The sequence below is a fragment of the Coturnix japonica genome, chromosome 2 (assembly GCF_001577835.2).
Source record: "Coturnix japonica isolate 7356 chromosome 2, Coturnix japonica 2.1, whole genome shotgun sequence".
Classification (NCBI taxonomy): Eukaryota; Metazoa; Chordata; class Aves; order Galliformes; family Phasianidae; genus Coturnix; species Coturnix japonica.
Genome location: NC_029517.1, coordinates 7847001 through 7866405, shown reverse-complemented (window position 1 = coordinate 7866405; position 19405 = coordinate 7847001). Strand labels below are relative to the sequence as shown.

The 19405-nt window shown below is 39.7% G+C and overlaps 1 protein-coding gene across 5 annotated transcripts in view; it reads left to right on the top strand.

Moving 5' to 3' along the window:
• The window catches only part of PTPRN2 (protein tyrosine phosphatase receptor type N2), a 621717-nt gene that overhangs the window by 596328 nt on the left and 5984 nt on the right, over positions 1-19405 (top strand). For all 5 annotated transcript variants that reach the window (XM_032442979.1, XM_032442981.1, XM_032442980.1 and 2 more), the window contains exons 21-22: positions 1907-1971; positions 15311-15384. In XM_032442979.1, coding sequence (XP_032298870.1) covers positions 1907-1971; positions 15311-15384 — 139 coding nt within the window. The remainder of the gene's footprint in view (positions 1-1906; positions 1972-15310; positions 15385-19405) is intronic.

The following is a 19405-nucleotide window of genomic DNA, read 5'->3' as shown; positions in this document are numbered from 1 at the left end:
AAATCATCTGGTTCTTATAGCTAAATAATGCTTATGGCTTGTTTTCACAATAAAATTATTGATACCTGTGATTTCATGGATGTTATGCCTTGAACTAATACTGTATAGCCACCTTTTCAAATACAAATAATTCTTCAATTTCTTCAATCATGTCTTTCAAAAGAACTGTTTTTCCACATGTTCCCTTCTGATTTAGTCATCTTTGTTTTATTCAATCTCAGTAAAGTATTTTTCTTCTTCTCCTTCTTTTAGTGATCATGGTAAGGAGAGGGAAGTGTTAGGGAGTGGAATCTGACCCACAGATTGAGTAAACCTTTCTCTTTGGGCCTGACACTCATAGATGCAAACAAATCCTATTGGGCAGGTCAATGGAAAACTTTGCCATAGGAATGCTAATGTTTGGTTTCAGGGATTCTAAATTAGAAGAAGAACGTTGTACTTATTTATTTCAGATACTCTCATGGACAAGGAAGGCAGAAAAAAGTAGCCTTGCTGAGAGGCAGGTTGTTTGACATGTGGCATTCCACTGTCTGTGGGAGGGAAGAGGGGGAGCATGTGTGCCACTGGTGGCTCAGCAGCTGCTTTTACTAGATGCCAGGAGGCCTTCTGCAGATGAGAGCAGCCTGGAGCAGGCTCCTTTGCATTGCCTTTAGGAAGCCTGAGAAAAGAAATATTTGATGCCAAATGAAGAGCCTTTTAAGTTTCCTACACCTCCTTTCTTATAATGGATGAAAATGTCTACTGTTCATTCAGTGGCTTTTTTATTGGACTCGATCACTGTTTTGTCTCTTGCTATTCAGCTTAACTAATAAGATTGTGTCTTTGTTCCCTTCACAGACATAGGAAAGAAATATATTACCATTACCTCTTTCTAAGCAGTGATCTAGGAATGACAAGAGAAAAAAAAAAACCTGTCTACACAGACTTAGGAAAAATTAAGTTTCACAGCCTGTCTATAAACAGAACATAATAACAAGCTTCACATTGTTCTATTATTTTTCCTTTCACTTATACTCGTACACAAATTGAGCTATCAATAAAAATAATGGCTTAACTAATAAACCTACATACATTCTAATTGGTCACACATGCACCTCTGAAAAAAAAAATTTGGAGAAGGAAGGAAAAAAAGCTTTTACTTAAAGTCTTAATTATATTTGCTAACAACGGTTCTAACAGAGCATCATGCTGGCAATTACACATTGCTGTCTGAAAGGGACACAAGCTGCATTCACATTAGGGAGCATTTCCCATCCCAAGGCTTGGTCTCACATCTCTGAGGAATGACTTTGGGTACCAAAAGTTAAAGGCATTTCTCAGGAATTACTTGATAATTTTTCTTCTGGTCATTGCAACTAAGGAAGAGATAAAGCAAAGAATAAAAAGACAGATCTCTTGTGGCTTACACTAAAGAAAGACTGCAGTCCATCATTAATCAAATATTTCAGTTCTTAGACAGGTCTCTGCACGTGTTCTCACTGACCACAGCATTCAAATGTAATCCACAACATTTGAGGACAATTCTAGATAACGCTTAGGTTAGGCTTATTCTGTGGTTCTTGAACTCATATGCAGGTGACCGTAAGCATGTTGTATCTACAATTTATGGGCAGAAATGTCATCCTGTTTTAGGGCTACTGACTTCTCCACTTTTATTTAAATTGTTTTTATTGTGTAAATGCAAGTTGGTTAAAAAACAAAACAAAGCTCCGTTATCAATGCAGGCTAACCTTCCCCAAACAGCCAGTGTTAACTCAGGGTGAGCTTTCTCTCTCCTCAGTACCCTACATTTACCCTCATTCAATCTTCTGCCTCCCGTGTAAGAGTGTAACATAATGGCAGTTACCTTTATGTTGAGATGCACATTGATAGGCTTCATTTTTTCTTTTTCCCTTTCTGTTGGCAGTGATGGTGCAGGAAGAAGTGGAACCTACATTCTAATTGACATGGTTCTCAATAAAATGGCTAAAGGTGAGAATCAAAAGGCTTGTTACTTCCTCTGTACTGAAAGATGTGCTTGTGTTGCTATGGCAACGTGGGGAGCAATATTCACAGAAAACCTGAGAATAAATTAGAGGCAAATTGTATATTTTCCTGAATGTTCTTAAGTTTTTATTTTCATAATGATTTCAAACAACAAACTGAAATGCAAATGCTTTTTGAATGAACAGATGTTCTTGAGCTGTTGAGAACTATTTGAATTTTTAAACTTTTCATTATTGGAAATAGTTATTACAGTTTTTGGAAGAACATACTTTGTGGCTGAACAATTCTTGCTTAACGGCTATGTGGGTTTGGTCCTGGGATGACTCGTAACTTTTGCTCTCTCTGCTGTCACCTATCCAGCCCTGATGGTCAAGCACAGTTCCTTTTCTTTGTGTAGCTCGCTGTTATCACTGTATTGCCTTGAAGAGCTGTTACCAGAAAAGTTACCCTGTGCACAGATTTGTCTTCTAGGAGGAAAAATGCTACAGTGACCAATGCAAGGGACTGAAAATAAGTTACCTAATTCGCAGTCTGCCACTATCTGTTCAATGCTGGAAAACCTACTTTACTTATGAAGTAGGAAATCATCTGTCCTATCACAAATGTATACTATTCTTTGTTAAAAGCAAAGCCTATAGATCCTCTAGAGATTGGGATACTTATCTTATTGATCGCCAAGTGGTTTGCATTTAGTGGGAAGTGCTTGAGGTACCCTGAAATAATCTCTGTCTGGTAGAACTAAACCATGGTTTTAATACTGATATTGTTTTTAAAAGGAGGGAAGATAAAAGTGGGCAAGTAAACATGACATATTAGTCAACTTGATTTATCATGTCTCTTCCCCATGCCTTTGTCCATGTTTCTGTCACACTGTCATAGAACTGCATTTCAGGAGGAAAAGTAGCCTGTAAGAAAGAAAATAAATTTAAAAAAATTGTCATTTGCCTTTGTTAATTCCTATGCTGAGTTTGTAAGCTGCCTTGATCTGTTATTAAGCATAATGTGTTTGTATTTATAGAAAAAGGATTACTGTAATAACATAAATTAATTTATTTGGAGAAGTGGTATTTAGTCCTTGACTTCTAATTATTTTACAGTTGTTGTCGAAAACCTTCTAACATAGTCCTACTTTTAGATGTGCTTTAAAAACACACTCCATGCTTTGCAGTCATTTATTGCATCCACATATCACAGTCCTGTGGGACGTATTGATGTGATGCCCCTTCAGAAAGAAGACTACCATTTTTTTCCTCTCTGTATTCTGACTGTTAATGTTCCTGGTCACACATGGACATAAAGGGGCACGTTTTGTGCCTTTGAGCATAATGTGGAACTCAGTCCTGATGTTAAAAGAGGTTGTGTGCTTGTTTTCTTCTTAGCCATGCCCTGAAGATTTTCCAGTGGGATGAGATCAGTTTTTCATGCTCACTGGAAAATAGGTTTTCCCTCTGTGAGGAAATATGGAGATATTCACAGTGTTTGTTCCATTCCACATGACAGCCTAGTCTTTGAAAGCAGGAGCAATGGTATGAAGTAAAATTAATATACACCTTTCTTAGGTATTTGTTCAGCTCACTTCAGTCATCAGAAACATGAAGCTGTGATGAAAACTAGATTTAAAACATATGCAATTTACTTGCATAAGAAAGTAAATGAGAAGTATTTTCTAGCTCCGGGCTTTCAGCCACTTAAGGGAGGGTTGACTTTGTTGTAAAAGCACTGAAGAATGCCATTTATTGACTCCATTGTACCATGTAATGTCAAATTCCATTTTAAGTGCGGGCTTAGTGTTTCACAATACGAGACAAGTCATGTGAAACTGGCCAGAGAAAGGCGTCATAGGGCTTTTTGGAGATCGGTCACCCCCATTTTGTTCTTGACCTGCTCCCCTCTGCCGATGGGGGTGTGCAGCACGAAATCCCCTGACCTGGTGCTTTGGCTGGGGTTTAAATGAAAGATCAAAGGGCAGAGCGAGCATCTCAGCACTGCTGAGGTGGGCCTTTCCCAGGCTGTCACACTGTGCGGCCACCAAAGGTTTTGTTCGGGAGGGAACCGCGGCCCAGCCTGTGCGGCCAGGGCTCTCTTTGTCTGGCCTGAGAAGCTGGAGGCCCAGGTTGAGGATCCAATGTTCATCAAATGATCAAAGGCCTTGAAGCCCTGGACATGAAATCTTTCTTTCCATTTCCTTTTCTTAGAGAATGAATTGCACGAGTGGCAAAGAATGCCGTTTCCAAAGCTTTTATGTAGAGTGCGAGGGCTAACTTCAGAGTCCTTCAGTGCTAAACATAAAAATGTAAGTGCACTTTCAATCTGGGCCCAGCTGCAGGGCCAGCATCTAGTAACATTTCTTTCAAAAAGGCTTTTAAGGATTAAGGCCTTCAGTCTTTCAAAAAAAAAAAAAAAAAAAAGGACTTTTAAGAATAAACTTAGAATAATTTGAGTTTCTTGTTCCACTGTCTGGTTTATTAGAAAGTAGACAATAATGCATTTTTAAATCAAAGTAAATAGGGGAGTACTTAGTTTCGGCAGTGGGAAAGTAGAAAGCAATCAAAAAATGCCTTGGCTCTTTAGTGGGGTTTTTAATGGGGTAGATGGAGAAAAGGAGCTCCTTTTTCATGTAATGATTTACTTCCTCGCATTCTCTTAAACAGTTAACTGTAAATGCCTTTGTTATTAACAATTTTTCCCCTACTGCTCATTGAATTAGTGCTAATACTTAGTCTATTAAGCATGTTATAAATTGGTATCTCCTCCTATCTTGCCTGTTGCTGTGACTTATGTTATTTTACACACTGAAAACCACCAGCAAGAGCCCTGCTCCTAAAGCAGGGAGAAAGAAACTGAGGATTTTGTGCTCAACATCTGCCACACCAGGCTGGCAGCTGCAGCTCCGTTGAGAAAGCAAGAGTGAAATTAAACATGAAAATTAAAATAATAATAATAATAATAATAATAATAATAATAATAAAAAGTAAGGCACCTTATTTTTATGCACAGGAGAAGTGGAAGGGGTGGCAATGTCCTCTCCAAGGCCTTGCAGCCCCCAGGCCAGGGCCAGGTCTCAGCTGCCTGCCAGCCCACAGGCCTCCCCCAGCAGCACGGCAGCACGAAGGATTTCCTGTTGGGTCAAGGTTTTAATGAATTTCGCTATTCTGTCTGCAGTAAATATAATGGCTGCATCTGTGCATTCACTCCAAGGAGCCACATTAAATAATCTTATTAGGAACTGGAACAGCGAGAGAACAACGATGTCTATTCAGCACTGTCATTGCTGTGTCGTGTCAGTGGAAAGTTTTAAATGCAAGGATGTACTTCTGCTCAGTTGTTCCAGCAACTTAGTGCTTCTGTATATCATATACCGTATTACCATAATTATTTTTATTGCAATATTCATGAGCAGAGAAGTTACAAGGCCCTAGTCCTATCCCCATCAAAGTAATAACAAAAACTGTATGGTGTGGAGCCTGGCCTTACAGTAGCATGCTGTCTTTACATTAATATGAAAATTGTTATAAGAGTTACTTCTGATTTCCCTGACGGGTTAGGACAAATTGTAGTTTTGAGTGAGAAGTTTGTAAGTGATGTATTTCAGCTCCTTGGGTGCTTTCATGATTCAAATAAGTACAGAAAATGATAATCGGTTGTTTTTGTAGATAACAGCACTTGCTGGATTTTTGACAGACTGTTTTTCTGAGGATGATTTCTGCTAAGAATTTTAATGTTCTTTATGTATTTACAGGTTTTATCTTTTGTTGCTAAAGAGGATGAACTGTTTTAGGTGAATCTACTTGGTATTCCTTCCTCACCCTAAACTCACAGTAACTCTGAGCTGATGAGTATGGGTTGTTGTTGTTTTATCTACAGCAAATTTGGGAATTTTCTAATTTCTTGTCCTTCCTGCAGTCATATTTTAATAGCTATAAGTCTGATATATTTCAAGTCATTTTTACTAAGTGTTTCTGGCATGTAGAAGAAAAGAATAACATTATGGATCTTCCTGCTTTCATTTTTCTGAACTGGGACGCTTGGATAGTGTTGATAAAAGTTTGATTTTTAGATATTAATCCAGCTGGCAGAAGTTTAGGGTTTGCTGACCATCCATTTTCTTCTGTTTGAACTAGCTGGAATGAGATGAGTCAAAGGGAAAGTGAATATGAATTTTCAGCTCCTTTTAAAGTATTGATTTCAGAATTCTAAAACCCAGCAAAAAGATTTGATGTAATGAAGGCAAACCCACGTTTCTTCTGTCCCATTCAAAAGCGTGGACTGTAATTGTGCACATGCACAATTGATGATGATGATGAGCACATGCACTCTGGCCTGAGCTGACTGCAGAGGTTATCTCCTGAAGTCCTTCCCTTGCCCCCATCACACTATTGTCTGAGGGTCTTGTGAGTCAGCTCCTGAGCAGGTGCAGTTTCTACAATGACATTTTAAGACAAAACAGAAGATTCCTAGAGCCACCTTCTGACTCATCCCGATCAAATGATTTTGGTTAGTCGGAATGCTTGTTGAAGTTTTGCTTATCTAATGTGTGAATTTAGAGATCATAGTGAAGTCGTGGAGTTGATTCCTCTCTGAAGGGATTTTATGAAAGAAAATTATTGCCCATATTCATGTTGAAGTGGATTCAGTTTTCTTATTTTTCAGTCCTTATGCAAATTCAAAGGATACTCTAGTCTTCAGTTGTACAGATTCAAGTCCAGAGTACACTATTTCTGACATGTTCTTGGTGAATGAGAGAGTATTTTTTCAGCCCAGAATCCACTTTCTCACATGAAAATAAAGCTTCAAATACCACAGGTGGAACGCTGGTTGAGGGAATATATAGTATGTTGCTTTCTGAAAAAACAGTATTTAATGTTAAGAGAGAAAGGAGTGGGATTAGAAATAACTGGAATTATTGAGGGAAAAAAAATCATAGCAGGAAAAAAGATTAGAAGTTTAGAATGCAATTATTTTCATGTCGTATATCTGAATCTGTTGTATCACTGTTTTTTGACGTTTGTGTGAAATAGATGATTATCACTAGGAAAAAATACAGGCTGCCAAAGCCAAAAAAATTAGCTTTTTCTTTGTGTGATATTGAGCTATTCACCAGGCTGCTTCAGTTCTTAGCAGCAGTTTTAACCGTGGAAATCTGAAACGTGACTATTTCAATTTCTAAAGGAAGTTCTTAGTGTCCTTGTAAACATATCATATGTTATAAGGTCTGTTTTTCAAATGAGCTGCATTTATGTATTGTAACTTTTATGTAATGAGTTACCCTGGAAACACAATTAGGCAAATAGTGCTCATTCTTGCAGCCTTTCCCAGCAGATAATTAATCACAATGAGAGCTGGGCCCCCAGCTACATGCAGAAGTGTATAGGGAATGTATAGGGTGTTTTTTTATGGTCCAGCCTGTGATGCTTAGGAAACTCTCACTATTTAGGCAAAAAAATAACTGTTTAGAACAGTTGTTTTTGTTTTCTTTCGCAAACTATATTTTAATGCATAAAGTTTTGAAATTTTGACATATTCTTGACACCACGCTCATCAATTAGTGAAAAAAAAATAATATGAAGATCCATTAAAAACCTAGCATGTTCTACAGATTCTTACTAAAATGAATGAGTGACCATTTAGAAGGTGTAGTTGGTTGTTTCCCTGTGTGTGCTGTTTTTTTACATGATTTCCTACACAAATATGGAGACTTAAAAGCAAAAAGAAAAAAATATATAATAAAAAGGAAATTATTGATGTAATTTCTTTGTTTTCTTTTCAATAGTTTAGTGGTCAGGGATTACTCTGAAATATATGTATTTTGTACTTTCTTTTTGTTCTTGGGATTTTGATGGAAAAGAACTGGGAGTAGGAAATGGTGGTAGAAAGCAAACCTAATTATTCAGGGTTTGGGGAAAAGGAATTGTGAAGAAAGACTGATCAGACATGGGCTATTCCCTGGGAAAGGGAGCACGAAGGGGGGTCCCCATAAAGCGTCAGAAGACCCTGAAAGGAATGTATTGATGTCTGTAAGCAGCTTGAGATAGTGACTAATTTGAAAACAAGAGGTCATTGACTGAAACTAAGGAGAAGACTAGCAGATAAGGAATTTGGACGGCATTTTTTTTGCACAATGGGTAGGTTAGAGTATGGAAAAGTGGAAAAGCTGGTCATAGAAGTACAGTGCTGTTGGTTCAAGAAGCAGCTGGGCAAATGTTTGGAAAGGGACGTTTACATCCAGAGTGAATGACTAGTTTTTTGTAGTTAATCTCATGCAGAAGTCCATAGACAATTTGAAGAGAAGTATTTAATTGAATGGTGGTGGTCTGGCTTTAAAGGGTACAGTATATATTAGTGAACTTCTACTGCCTTACCGGTTTAGTCACTTTTAAGGATAAACTCATAAAGGAGGAATCCATAATAGTTGAATCTTTTATTCAACTCAATCCATGTACTGTCTTGTGAAAGCATTACCACCTACGTGCAATATAAAATCGAAGTAATGTAAAACATAGCTCTTCCAATTTAATAGATTCAAGTGGGCGAGCTGCTTCTGAGTCCTGGGTAAAGTAAATTCACATTTTCCAAAGGGGACTCCAAGACTTCATAGGGCAAACTGAGGCACATCTTCAGAAATAAGATTTTCTTGGTAAGCATCTTAACTTTGCTCACATTTCTTTCATCACATGGAGATGAATTGCTTTTCGGTTCGTTATCTGGCATTTTATAGAAGAGGTGTAGAAAGAAAGAAGCAGACTGTGTAGAACTCCATAGGAGCTGACTATAAGCAGGCAGTAGCAGCGCATCCACAATCCTTGTTGAATTATCATTACCCTTTGTGTACATGTGTGAGCATGCATGTGTAAGTTAAATTTAAGTGCATGCCCTAGTGTTTTCTGGAGTCGTCGTGGGTGACAATGGGATGCATTACCCCGTATGGAGTATAGATTTTGAACTTCAATTTCTCATATATTATATACTATAGTATATAAGGCATTAGGCATAATAATATTAGGCATAATATTAGGCATATTACTTCTGGGGAAAATTATATGTAACAAAGCAGCTATGTATGTTGAAAACTATGCTGTAATACTGTCTTATGCATGGTGGAGTGAGGAAGGCCTGGGCCTCACGTTAGCAGCCATTTGAGCCTGATCTGCATGTTTTTTCTTCGTTGGCAAAGGATATTACCTTAAAAACCGGTGTGTCAGTAGCGAGTTTCTATTGCTGTCAATGAGTGAAAGCACAGCAGAATTGTTTTCCTATAGCAGTTCCTAGCTGTTCCTTCTTTAGTATCACCTTTGAGTTGCATTGCACTAAAGCCACATCAGTTGCTTTTATAGGCCCAGGTAACATGCAAGCTCAGTTTTCAAATATAAAATATGTGAACAGTATCACATTATGTATGTATATTCCGTGTTTGTGTGTGTGTGTATAATACTGACACAATATTTTTCATCTCTTTACCTTCATTAAAGTAACTGAAGTCCTTTGCCTTTTCGATTAAGGTTTCAAAAGCAGGGTGTAAGGGAAGGAGAAGGTAGCAGCCACAAGACACACAAGTCAAACACCATTAGATTTAACAGATTTCAGTGTTTGTGAGCCTGAAACCACAGTGCAAAAACTCATCTCTTTTCAACTCAGGATTGTTACAGATAACTGTAGCAGTATAAAGCATCTAGCATTAAGCATCTCACCTAACCTAGTTGTTTATGTCTCTTTAGTTACCAGTCGAGAATGATTAGCACCTCTGGAGAGTAATTCTCAGGTGAATGAATTGCCCACTAGGGTCTTCCCTCACTCCCCTGGCTGTTTGGAGAGGAGATGGCAAACTCCTGCTCAAACTTCAAGGATGGCTGGAGTAGATAAGATGAGGCTGAGCCTCTGAGACTCAGCTAGTTAGTAAATACTACCGGTGTGCCATTAAAACTAATGGTCAGTGAAGAAGTGGCATTACACTCCCCCTAGTTATGACCCTCTCTTCTTTAATCAGATTGAATTTGCCCCTCATATGGTGTGATTAAATGTTTCACAGCAACATTAAGCACTCAATGGTGCAGACCCTGGCTGGAGCAGCTATGCAAGCCATCCTTTAGTGGCTGTCAGTGGGAAGCTGAAGACATCTAGGGCTTTGGGGGCAATGCAGATCTGTGGTGTATCCGCGCTATGTCCAGCTGGCATGGGCACTAGAAACAGCATAGCTGTGAGAGTGTAATAGTCCATGAGTGCTGATTTACATTGCAAACTCCCCAGAGAGCCCACTCCTATTTCTTTCTGTACCCTGTACCATGCTGGCATTAGGTTTCTGACAGACCTGTTTCTGGGCACTGCCTGCCCTTCTTCTGGAGATGTCTGTCCTTGCGTCTCCACAGTTCCCTGTCTGCCTCACGGCTGAGACAAAGCTGAGCTCTGAAAAGGTTTGGAAAATGTTGTGCTCAACCCAAGAAAGCCCATTTGTGGGAATACTCACGTGGGGTGAGAGGAAAGGCAGTGTGAAGCGGCTGTGCACGGGGTTGGTTGAAGCATCTCATGTTGGTGTGAGTCATGCAGTCATCACCCAAACATGAAAAACGCTTGTATTCTTCCAAAATGCAGTCCTGCTGTGATGAGACAACTGATTGTCTGTGCCGACACTGTGTTTTTGCCCTTATTTTTTTTTCTCACTTGTATTCTTACTAGTTCATAACGTTAGGTGTGAGTCTTCCGGCTGAGCGACTCTGAGGCTAAGAGCTGCCAATCAGCAGCATCTTGCAAATATTAATTGGGTCTTTTTCAGCTTCTAGCAACATCAGTGGAAAGAACGGCATTAGGGACCCTTCCTTCAAGATTTTAACAAGCCCGTTTTTAATCTGACCTAACAAGTCTCTTTGCCCTTTAAGGCCTAATTCAAAACCTATAGAACATAATACATATAAAAAGATGCATTAAGAAGGTAATATCTGACTATTGAATATTTACTGCTGCAAAAATTGAGGTGTCTGACAAGTCGGTTCTGTGTTCCCCTTAGTGCTTATTTTTCTGTGGGATAAATTCTTACTCCCACTCCGATCATCATCAACTCCTTAAGGAGAAATGGTAACAGTGCTAATAATCCCATATTTACAACTCTCACCGTGACTTCTGCATCATATATTCAGCTTTGGGATCACTTTGTGATCATGAAGAGCAGAAGCAGGGCTGAGAAAGGCGTAAAGGGTGTTGAATTAAAACAAAAAAACACAGAGTATTTATCTAGGTCCTCACCTTCTTACTATCCAAACATCTTGTAAACAGATTTGCCTTCATAATAACTTGCAAGGTAGGAAGAAAGATGGTTCACTTTAGAAATGTTGGTGTGAAACATAGGGTGAATTTAATGACTTAAACTGAAGTGATGCAGGAAGGTGGAATCTGAGGCTGGAAGGGAAGTCAAATGTGTCTAAACATAGCACCCTAATGACCAGGCTGTCCTTTAGGACTTGCAGTAACGAATTTATAGCTGTTCTGCAGAGTTATAATCCTATCTGTTGGAGGATATGTGCCTGTAGATCTGAAAGTTTTTTCCCAGCTAGAAAAATCCTTTTTAATGTAATATTTATGAGTGATATGTATTTGTGAAACATGCACAAAGAAAACTCTTCAGCTTTGGTAATTTAAAAAGAAACCCCCCACAAATAATTACTTTGATGAAGTATTTAAGGATCATTTTATTTATATAAATATACAGAAGATTCAGAGAATCCAGAATCTAAAAAATTCCTTTTAATACTGTGCTTTAATATAAAATTCTCTCAGTCTCACAGAATCTGCACTGCCCTTTTCATTAGGAATGAATAAAATAATAGGACTTTTGCCTTTGCTTTCAGTGCATGTTCAAGCTTATTACACAAAAACAAAATCTCAAATCTTGCTTTAATTAAGACAAAATTTTCAACCAATGTAACAAATGCTGACTGTTGTTAGAACTGAAGAAATGCCAGCATGTTTTCAGGTGTGCAATCTCTGTATTTTGTTGAACCTGAAAACCACTTTTCCGTGATAGGCATCGTCATTTCTTCCCAGCTTATGTATAAAAACACATTTATCCTCTTTGCAGGGGGGGGGGGAAGATTATATTTTTACAATAATAAAACTAGCATTAGGAAATTTGCAATCATTTTAAATATTTTGAGCTGCTGCTGGTCGTGTCATAGAGCCTAATGCAGCAGCACTGGCTAGCTCATTATTTATTGCATGAGGAACTAGGGATTCCACTTTTACCCGTGCTCTCATGACACACTGGATCCTCCATTTATATGGCTATTTGAGGGCAAACACTTTAACCCCTTGAGGCCTGCTAATCAGAAGCACCAGCTGTTAAGTGCTAGCATACTTCCTGCACTGCTGTCTGTGCAGAGAGAAAAGGCTGGAAAGGATATGACCCTAAACTTCAGCAACTGCTTTTCTCCTCAGCGGCAAAGTATAATTCAGCTCGCATCTTCTCTTGTGTTCTCTCAGTGTATCCAGTTGTTTCTGATGCGGACTGTTGTGCACTTACTATGCATACTTAAAGCCTTTAGAAGGATGGTGGTTAATTACTGAAGTTTAAAATCTGCATTGTGCTGGTGTGGAAATGCATTAGGAGGTATTTGCTCAGCTAGCTCACTGAGCTGCAAAGGGATTGCATGGTTGTTTTCTTGCATCACTGCTGGTACAGCATTAGTTCAGTCTCGCTCTGAGTTACATTCTCCCATTCATTAAAAGCAAGTAATGAAACCCTGTGTGAAAAAGGAACCTATCACAAACAGAACCCAAATGTATTCCCTACTGGGTGGAATACAGCCAGAAGTGAAAAGGCAGTTCTTCATTCTTTAAATGCTCCCTCTTTTATCTCCCCTTTTAATTTCAGATACCAGTAGTATTGTTAAACAAATAAATATTGGAGGGAAGAAAAGATAGAAAATCTTCCCTTTTTGGCACATTTCTGTGTCTAGCAATTAATATTCAAACTTGTTTGATTTAGGCATAATAAGGGACTGGATGGAGAACGTGCTGGATGTGGGAGAGGTCTGTTCAAGTGGAGAGAAAAAAGTCATGCTGGCTTTATCCATTGCCACTAATTTCATCCTTTTTCTCATGAATTTTCTTTTCCAGGTTATTTTTCTTCCAAAACAGGTGTCCATCTTTGCAGCATGAAGTTTTGCCTCTCTAGGCACTTAGGTAGTTCCTTTCACCATAGTACCAGAGTCATTCAGAAGTGTGAGAAAGGGACAGAAAATGGATCTGTGCCTATGCTTTGCCTTTGCCTCTCCATCCCTGGTCTCTCTAAGACAGACACGTGCCTTGGGCAAAATCATACTCTGCTCACTTTACTTTTCTATGACTTCCAGCTGAGACCATCAGAAGTACTTGTGGGTGCTGTGCTGATCCCAACCCATGGGTTCAGGGCTACTGATCAGTAAAAACTGTTGATCCAGGGACTTCTGTTGACAAAACCTTCCAAAGCTTGCCTCCCATTAAGCATCTCAGCCCACCAGGACTATTCTTATGTTCCAGTGCAAGCATATGCTTTAGTGTTTTGCTAAATCAGGGTTTTATGGTCAGGCATTGTTCATACTATTAGGCCTGTCATTCTGTTAATGATGATAAAAAAGCAAGCATCAGTTCACCAATGCCTGCAATCTGCGTCACAGAGATTGAAGGAATTAACCCCTTCAAACATAGGCTCAGAAGCCCATCTGGCTATTAAGGAGTGTTATTAGCTCTTGTCAGAAACCTTTACCCAGCACCTAATATGTTACTGTGTTGTCCTGAGGCAAGGGTAGCTTCAAATGAAGAGCATCCCTCTCTGTGGAGGGCGCACACGCATCTGCCGCCACAGCTCATGGGATACATGGGCTCACCAACTCAGTGGGGCTCATCCTTGCAGGGATGTTAACCAGGTTAACTGTGGTTAACCTCATCCATGCGTGTCAGCATGTTAAATTTTCCTCATATCTTAATTTCTGAGAAAGAGAATTCCTCTTATGTTGAGCCAATGTGCTAGTAGGATATTTTAATCCTGGGAATGTAATGAGGCCACAAGTAAGGCTGTAAAGCATGTGGGATACTTATATAAACCTGCTCCCATGGAAGGAAGTGGGGGGACAGGAAATTCCCACTAATTTGTGCTTGTGTGAGACCAAACACCGAAATGAGCTCCTGTGCTGTGCCTTCACAAAGACTGTACCTTTACTGATGGTTTCCAGATGAAATGCAGCTGTAAAACCTACAGCAAACCTGAGGCATAATTACTGCTACTGTCACTGTTGCCAGACCGAAAAGCATGTGTTAATATGTGTTGTTCTGATCCTTTTAAACATGTGGGTTGGGTTGTTTGTTTGTTGTTTTTTTTTTTGCTTTTTAATAAAACTTACTACTTTGTCTAATGCCATCCTCTGGAAATTCCTCTACAGTATGGAGGGAGAGGGACAGGACAAACAAACAATGCCCCCAAGCCATTATAGTAAGCAAAAATATCTAAGCTGGTGCTGTTATATTTACCGAATGAATCCATTCCAGTTCTGATACAGCTGATATTTTCAGGGAGGCACTTGCAAACTGATTATCTTCTTAGGAAGTGACAAATATATGGGACGGTAGGGGATGTACAGTGGGGATGGGACAGTCACATTGTGGACATGGTGACTGCCCATCTGCCCAATGCTTTGGTGCTGCGGGTTGTTCTGGCAAGATGCAGACGGGACAGGTGTGAGATGGCCAAATTTCATCACTGAACTTCTCAGCAGGAAGGGTTTCCAGCCCTACTTCTGTTCTTGGAGTTCATGCAGAAACTAACGGGAGGAACCAGAACTTTGATTTTTTTCTCTAATAACACATATCTGGTTAGGCACTGAAGGAAAATGACATGATCAAGAGAAATCTCAAACTGAAGACGAAATCAAGGAGGAAAACAGCAGGATCTCAGTGGCGGGTGGCTGAAGTTCACCTAAACCTTGTTTCAGCAACATCCATATTTGTGTGGGGTTGGGCCCTTCGTTTCATGCATATTCATAGAAGTGACAAAGGGCACTCAGTGGCCTGGCCACAGTGGACCCTTAGGTTCTACTAAATAAATTCTGCTGTGGGTACAAAGGCATTTTTTAGAATTTGTTTTTCTCTGGCTTTTCTTAAATTAATGTTAATAAAAGCTGCCCCAACCTCTTATTTTTCTATATGAACACAAAAATTGCAGCTGCCTGCCAAGTCTGCTGAGAGATGGATGTAATAATTTTCAATTGTACTGTTAGCCCAAAGGGAACCCGATAGCAAGAGATTGACAGATGCAGCATGGATTATCTTGTGCTCTGAACTCAGCCCAATTTGTGGTTTGTTGCAGGTGCTAAAGAGATTGATATTGCTGCTACCCTGGAGCACTTGAGGGACCAGAGACCAGGCATGGTCCAGACAAAGGTACTGTCAATAAATCCACTGGGATTTTAAATACATTAAAGGTCTTTCACAGTAGTTGTTTTCATGACAGAAGAGAGAGGGTATGACCTAATTTAACGCAGGTCGCTTGCTGATTACTGTTTGGCTCCCTACCAACTGAGGTTTATTTATGCTGAAGATTTATCTAGGCTACGTTCTTTGGTGTTTACTGCTCTTTCTTGCAACATCTCCAACATCTATCTTGATTGCCATATATGAAGGGCAGTCAAGATAACAGCCTGTAGTTTCCTAAAGAAAACATGCATTGGAAAAAATGTCATTGCTTTAATCCTAAAATATGGATTATTTTCTTAGAGCAAGTGTGCTTAACTGTGCATTTAATATTTTTTAAAAGACATCAACTCATTAAAGTGAATTTGGCTATTGGATTTGATTTTTTCTTTTCCTGAAAGTAAAGCTCTGAATTAAAGGAAATGTAGTTTTGAAGGAAATCGAGTCATTGTTAGCACCTTTGAGGGGAAGAGCTTACAGCGTGCCTAAAGCTGTGTCCTTTATGGGTGAAACACTGTGACTGCATTTGTACCCTGTGGTGTGGTGAATATCTTACTCTGTAATTACCATCAGTTTTAGCAGCCTCAAAGTTATATATATATAACTTTTAAGGATAGCTGATTGTGTGACTGCTGTTCCTTCCACTAGGAATGAAGCTTTTTCATTGTTACAATTTTCAGTGATATATGGAATGATATTGGGGGATATTTGCTGCAAGTTAAAGCTGCACATATGACCATAAAGAAAGCTGTTCATGACATGGAGACCAAATAAATCTGAATGTGATACTGTAAAATCTTGAATGAGAGTTATAACCCCAAAGTGAATAACTGGAGCAAAGTGACAGCACTGTCATGGTCAGGGAGGAACCGATAGGAACATTTGTAACATTTAGGGGGTTGAAGCTGCTGGGGGGCAAATGTGAAACAAATCTGTTTTGCAGGAATCACTGGTTCATAACTTCTCCTGAATCAGTTCTTAATCATGCTATCTTCTCATTAATACTAGAAGAGATGTTGGAAAACTGGGAGAGGGGTTGACTGGGTGCAGGGGCATTAGATGTTATTTACCCAGTAAGAAAGAAGGTGAAAAATTAAGATGAGCCAGCCAAGGCTAACTAACCCTTATCAGCAAGGAAGGCATAACACTGCACACATCTTTCTTCTGCTTTGATTAATCAGACTAGTGAAAAAAAAATGCCCATAGAACACAGCATCCGGTATCTCACATATTTATTCTAAGGGAAGATGCAAGTCCTGAGCTAACTCTGTAAATGCACTCAATTTCTATGGCAGCTCTGTAGAAATATGGAGCTCTGATTTTGGCTTGTCTCTCTTTTCAGAGACATTACAGCTTATTGCCTTTAACAAAAGGAAAAAGGAACAGCTTCAAAAGCAAAGAATGAGATGATGTGGATAACTTCTCTTAGTTAGCTCAGTAATAGTTACCTGAGTCCCCTGAGAAGGTCACTGGAGACATGTTTCTCCCCTCCAAACATCTCTCTGGAAGAGCTGCAGAAAAGCAAATGTATCCAATGTTTTCACCCAGGATGAGAAATTTTCCCAGGCTGTGGCTTATCTCGCCTCTTGCTCCTTCTTCCATCATTCTTATGTTCTCAGAACCACCCAAATCACTTATTCAAGCTAATGTCTTGCAAATTATAAATATCTGGTTGCATGCTAGCAGTGTGCTATCCCCAGAGAATTTTTCTGACGGATTTAAACAAACCCCTGTGCTTTCCCAACTGAATACAAATGAGGAATATTAGACTCCTGGAGTAATTCAAAACAATGGATTAAAAGTCAGGTTAGAAATGCCAGTTAGAGAATATCCCTGGGCAAAATAAACACCAACTTACTTTAGCAATGTGATTGTGTTTCCAGCAGGCAGCGCTCCACATTTTCAATAAGCGTGTGAAAGATTTGTTTGTAACATTTTGTCTTCTGGTAAGGATCTTTAATTCAAAAGCACTACATAATAAACAGTAATGAAATTATCATAACGACATTCTGCATTTCTGAGGAGCATAATAGAGGGTTTGTGGTTTTGTTACTTTTTTTGCAGGGGAATCATAAAATAAAATTGATATGCCACACGTGAGAGGGAACAGTAATGAACGAAGGAAGAAGTGCATTCTCTCTCATGAGAAAAATAGATTTCCTTTCTCTCTTTCCTGTGTCTTTCCACTAGCAATTGGTACTATTGTGCCTATTATACATATACGCTATGTACTACATGCACCTACTTTGTTTTCCAGAGAATTTTTGTTTGAGGTCTTACAGAAATTTGGCATATTATTATATATTTCCAAATGTATTATTTCTAAATATGTTCATGTCACCTCTGCATTGTAGGTGGGCTGAAAACACAACACGTCTGCCCAGCTTCATTTTCTAGGCAAAGCCTAGGTATCTAAGCCAGTCTTGTCCATGTGAGTAGCACATGTGAATGAGCTCTAGAGAATGACAAACTGAGCTCCTTTAAAATCACTGCAGCTCCTTTTATCTGTGGTTGTCCTTATGTGTAGGTATGGGAGGGATGTGAAGGCTTTTCTTTGGGGAATGAGAGTACACCTCAATGGGAGCTGCACTGTGTTCTTCTCCCACATGTGTTATGAAGACAGAAGGAAGGAGAAGAGCTCAGATGCAGCATCCCCAGAAGACCCTCAAACATCTCATGATCAAACATCTTCTTTTCAGCCTCAATATTTCACAGTCACTTTGGAGCGCTGGCATAAAGATGCTCTATGAGTTGTTTTGCCTCACTGATGTAAGGTCACACCTGATGCAAGCTGGCAGTCTCCACTGAGGTTGTCTCCAAAATGCATGTCTGAGCTTGGAAGTTGGTTCTGAACAATTCAGGGTCCTAAGGTGAGAGCTGCCTTCTCCATAACCAGTGCAGCGATGCCCTGTGCTCTTGTGTGACCCTCTGTAAAAGGCAAAGGCATTTAAGGGCTCATTTGCTCAGCGAATTAAGTTATTTTCAGCAATGGGGCTAATGTTAAAATTATTATAGTCCCTGATCTTACAAGTTTTTCGTTATGGTAAAATGAAGGGCACATTAAATACCATATTACATGGGTGATGGCAGCTTCCCTCCTTCTGAACTGGCACCAGCCTCTCAGAAGGGGCATTTGCCCATTGTGGACACTTGGCTGCATCACCCTGCAGCCCAGCGGTGCTCAGATCAGCTCCCCTACTACTGTTGTGCTCCCCATTTTGGTTTTGATATGGTACATCCGGATGACCACCTTCTCTGCCCTCCAGCTATGCTCACACATTCATTGTGCTGTGCTCAAAATACAGCTGCTGCTCTTGGGTGGCCACCACCAGCATTTCCTCATCTCCTTTAATTGCAGAGACCTTGAGGCAGGCACAGGCAGACCCACAGACTGTTTTCTGTTTTACTAATGAGAGTGAGTTCTAATCTTTGAGGTTGATGCGTGATTAAAAAACACTGGATGCAGTCAAGCAAATGTGCAAGAATGCCATTTTGACAGAACCAAACGGAGGGTAAAATTCTTGATCACTGGTTACTCTAAGAAGTTATTCTGAGTTTTAGACTTCTTTTTCTGCTTGGTATCTGTGCCTACTATGGCTTCCCTCTGAGGCATCTGCACACAGATAGATGCACAGTGGTAAGACAAAGTGGACGAGACTGACACTGAAGTGCAGGATTAAAAAGTCAGTTGTCTTCCTGAGTTATGAGTCACTCACCTATAGTTTGTCCTTTCATCCTTCCTTCAGACTTCCATTGTTGAAAGTGAATGCTGTCAGACCAGTAACCACCTTCAGGGCTGGCTGTCTTCAACAGCCATTTGCCACTGCTGCACCCGTCCCACGCAGTCCTGGGCAGCTCCTGCTGCACATTCCTGTTCTGTCTGGAGACACAGGGTTCATCTCAGACTTCTATTCTTGAAGTCACTTCCTCAAAAGCTCTTAACCCCAGTTGCTGTAAACCACTGGAATATTTCTAGAAAATCCAAACAGTT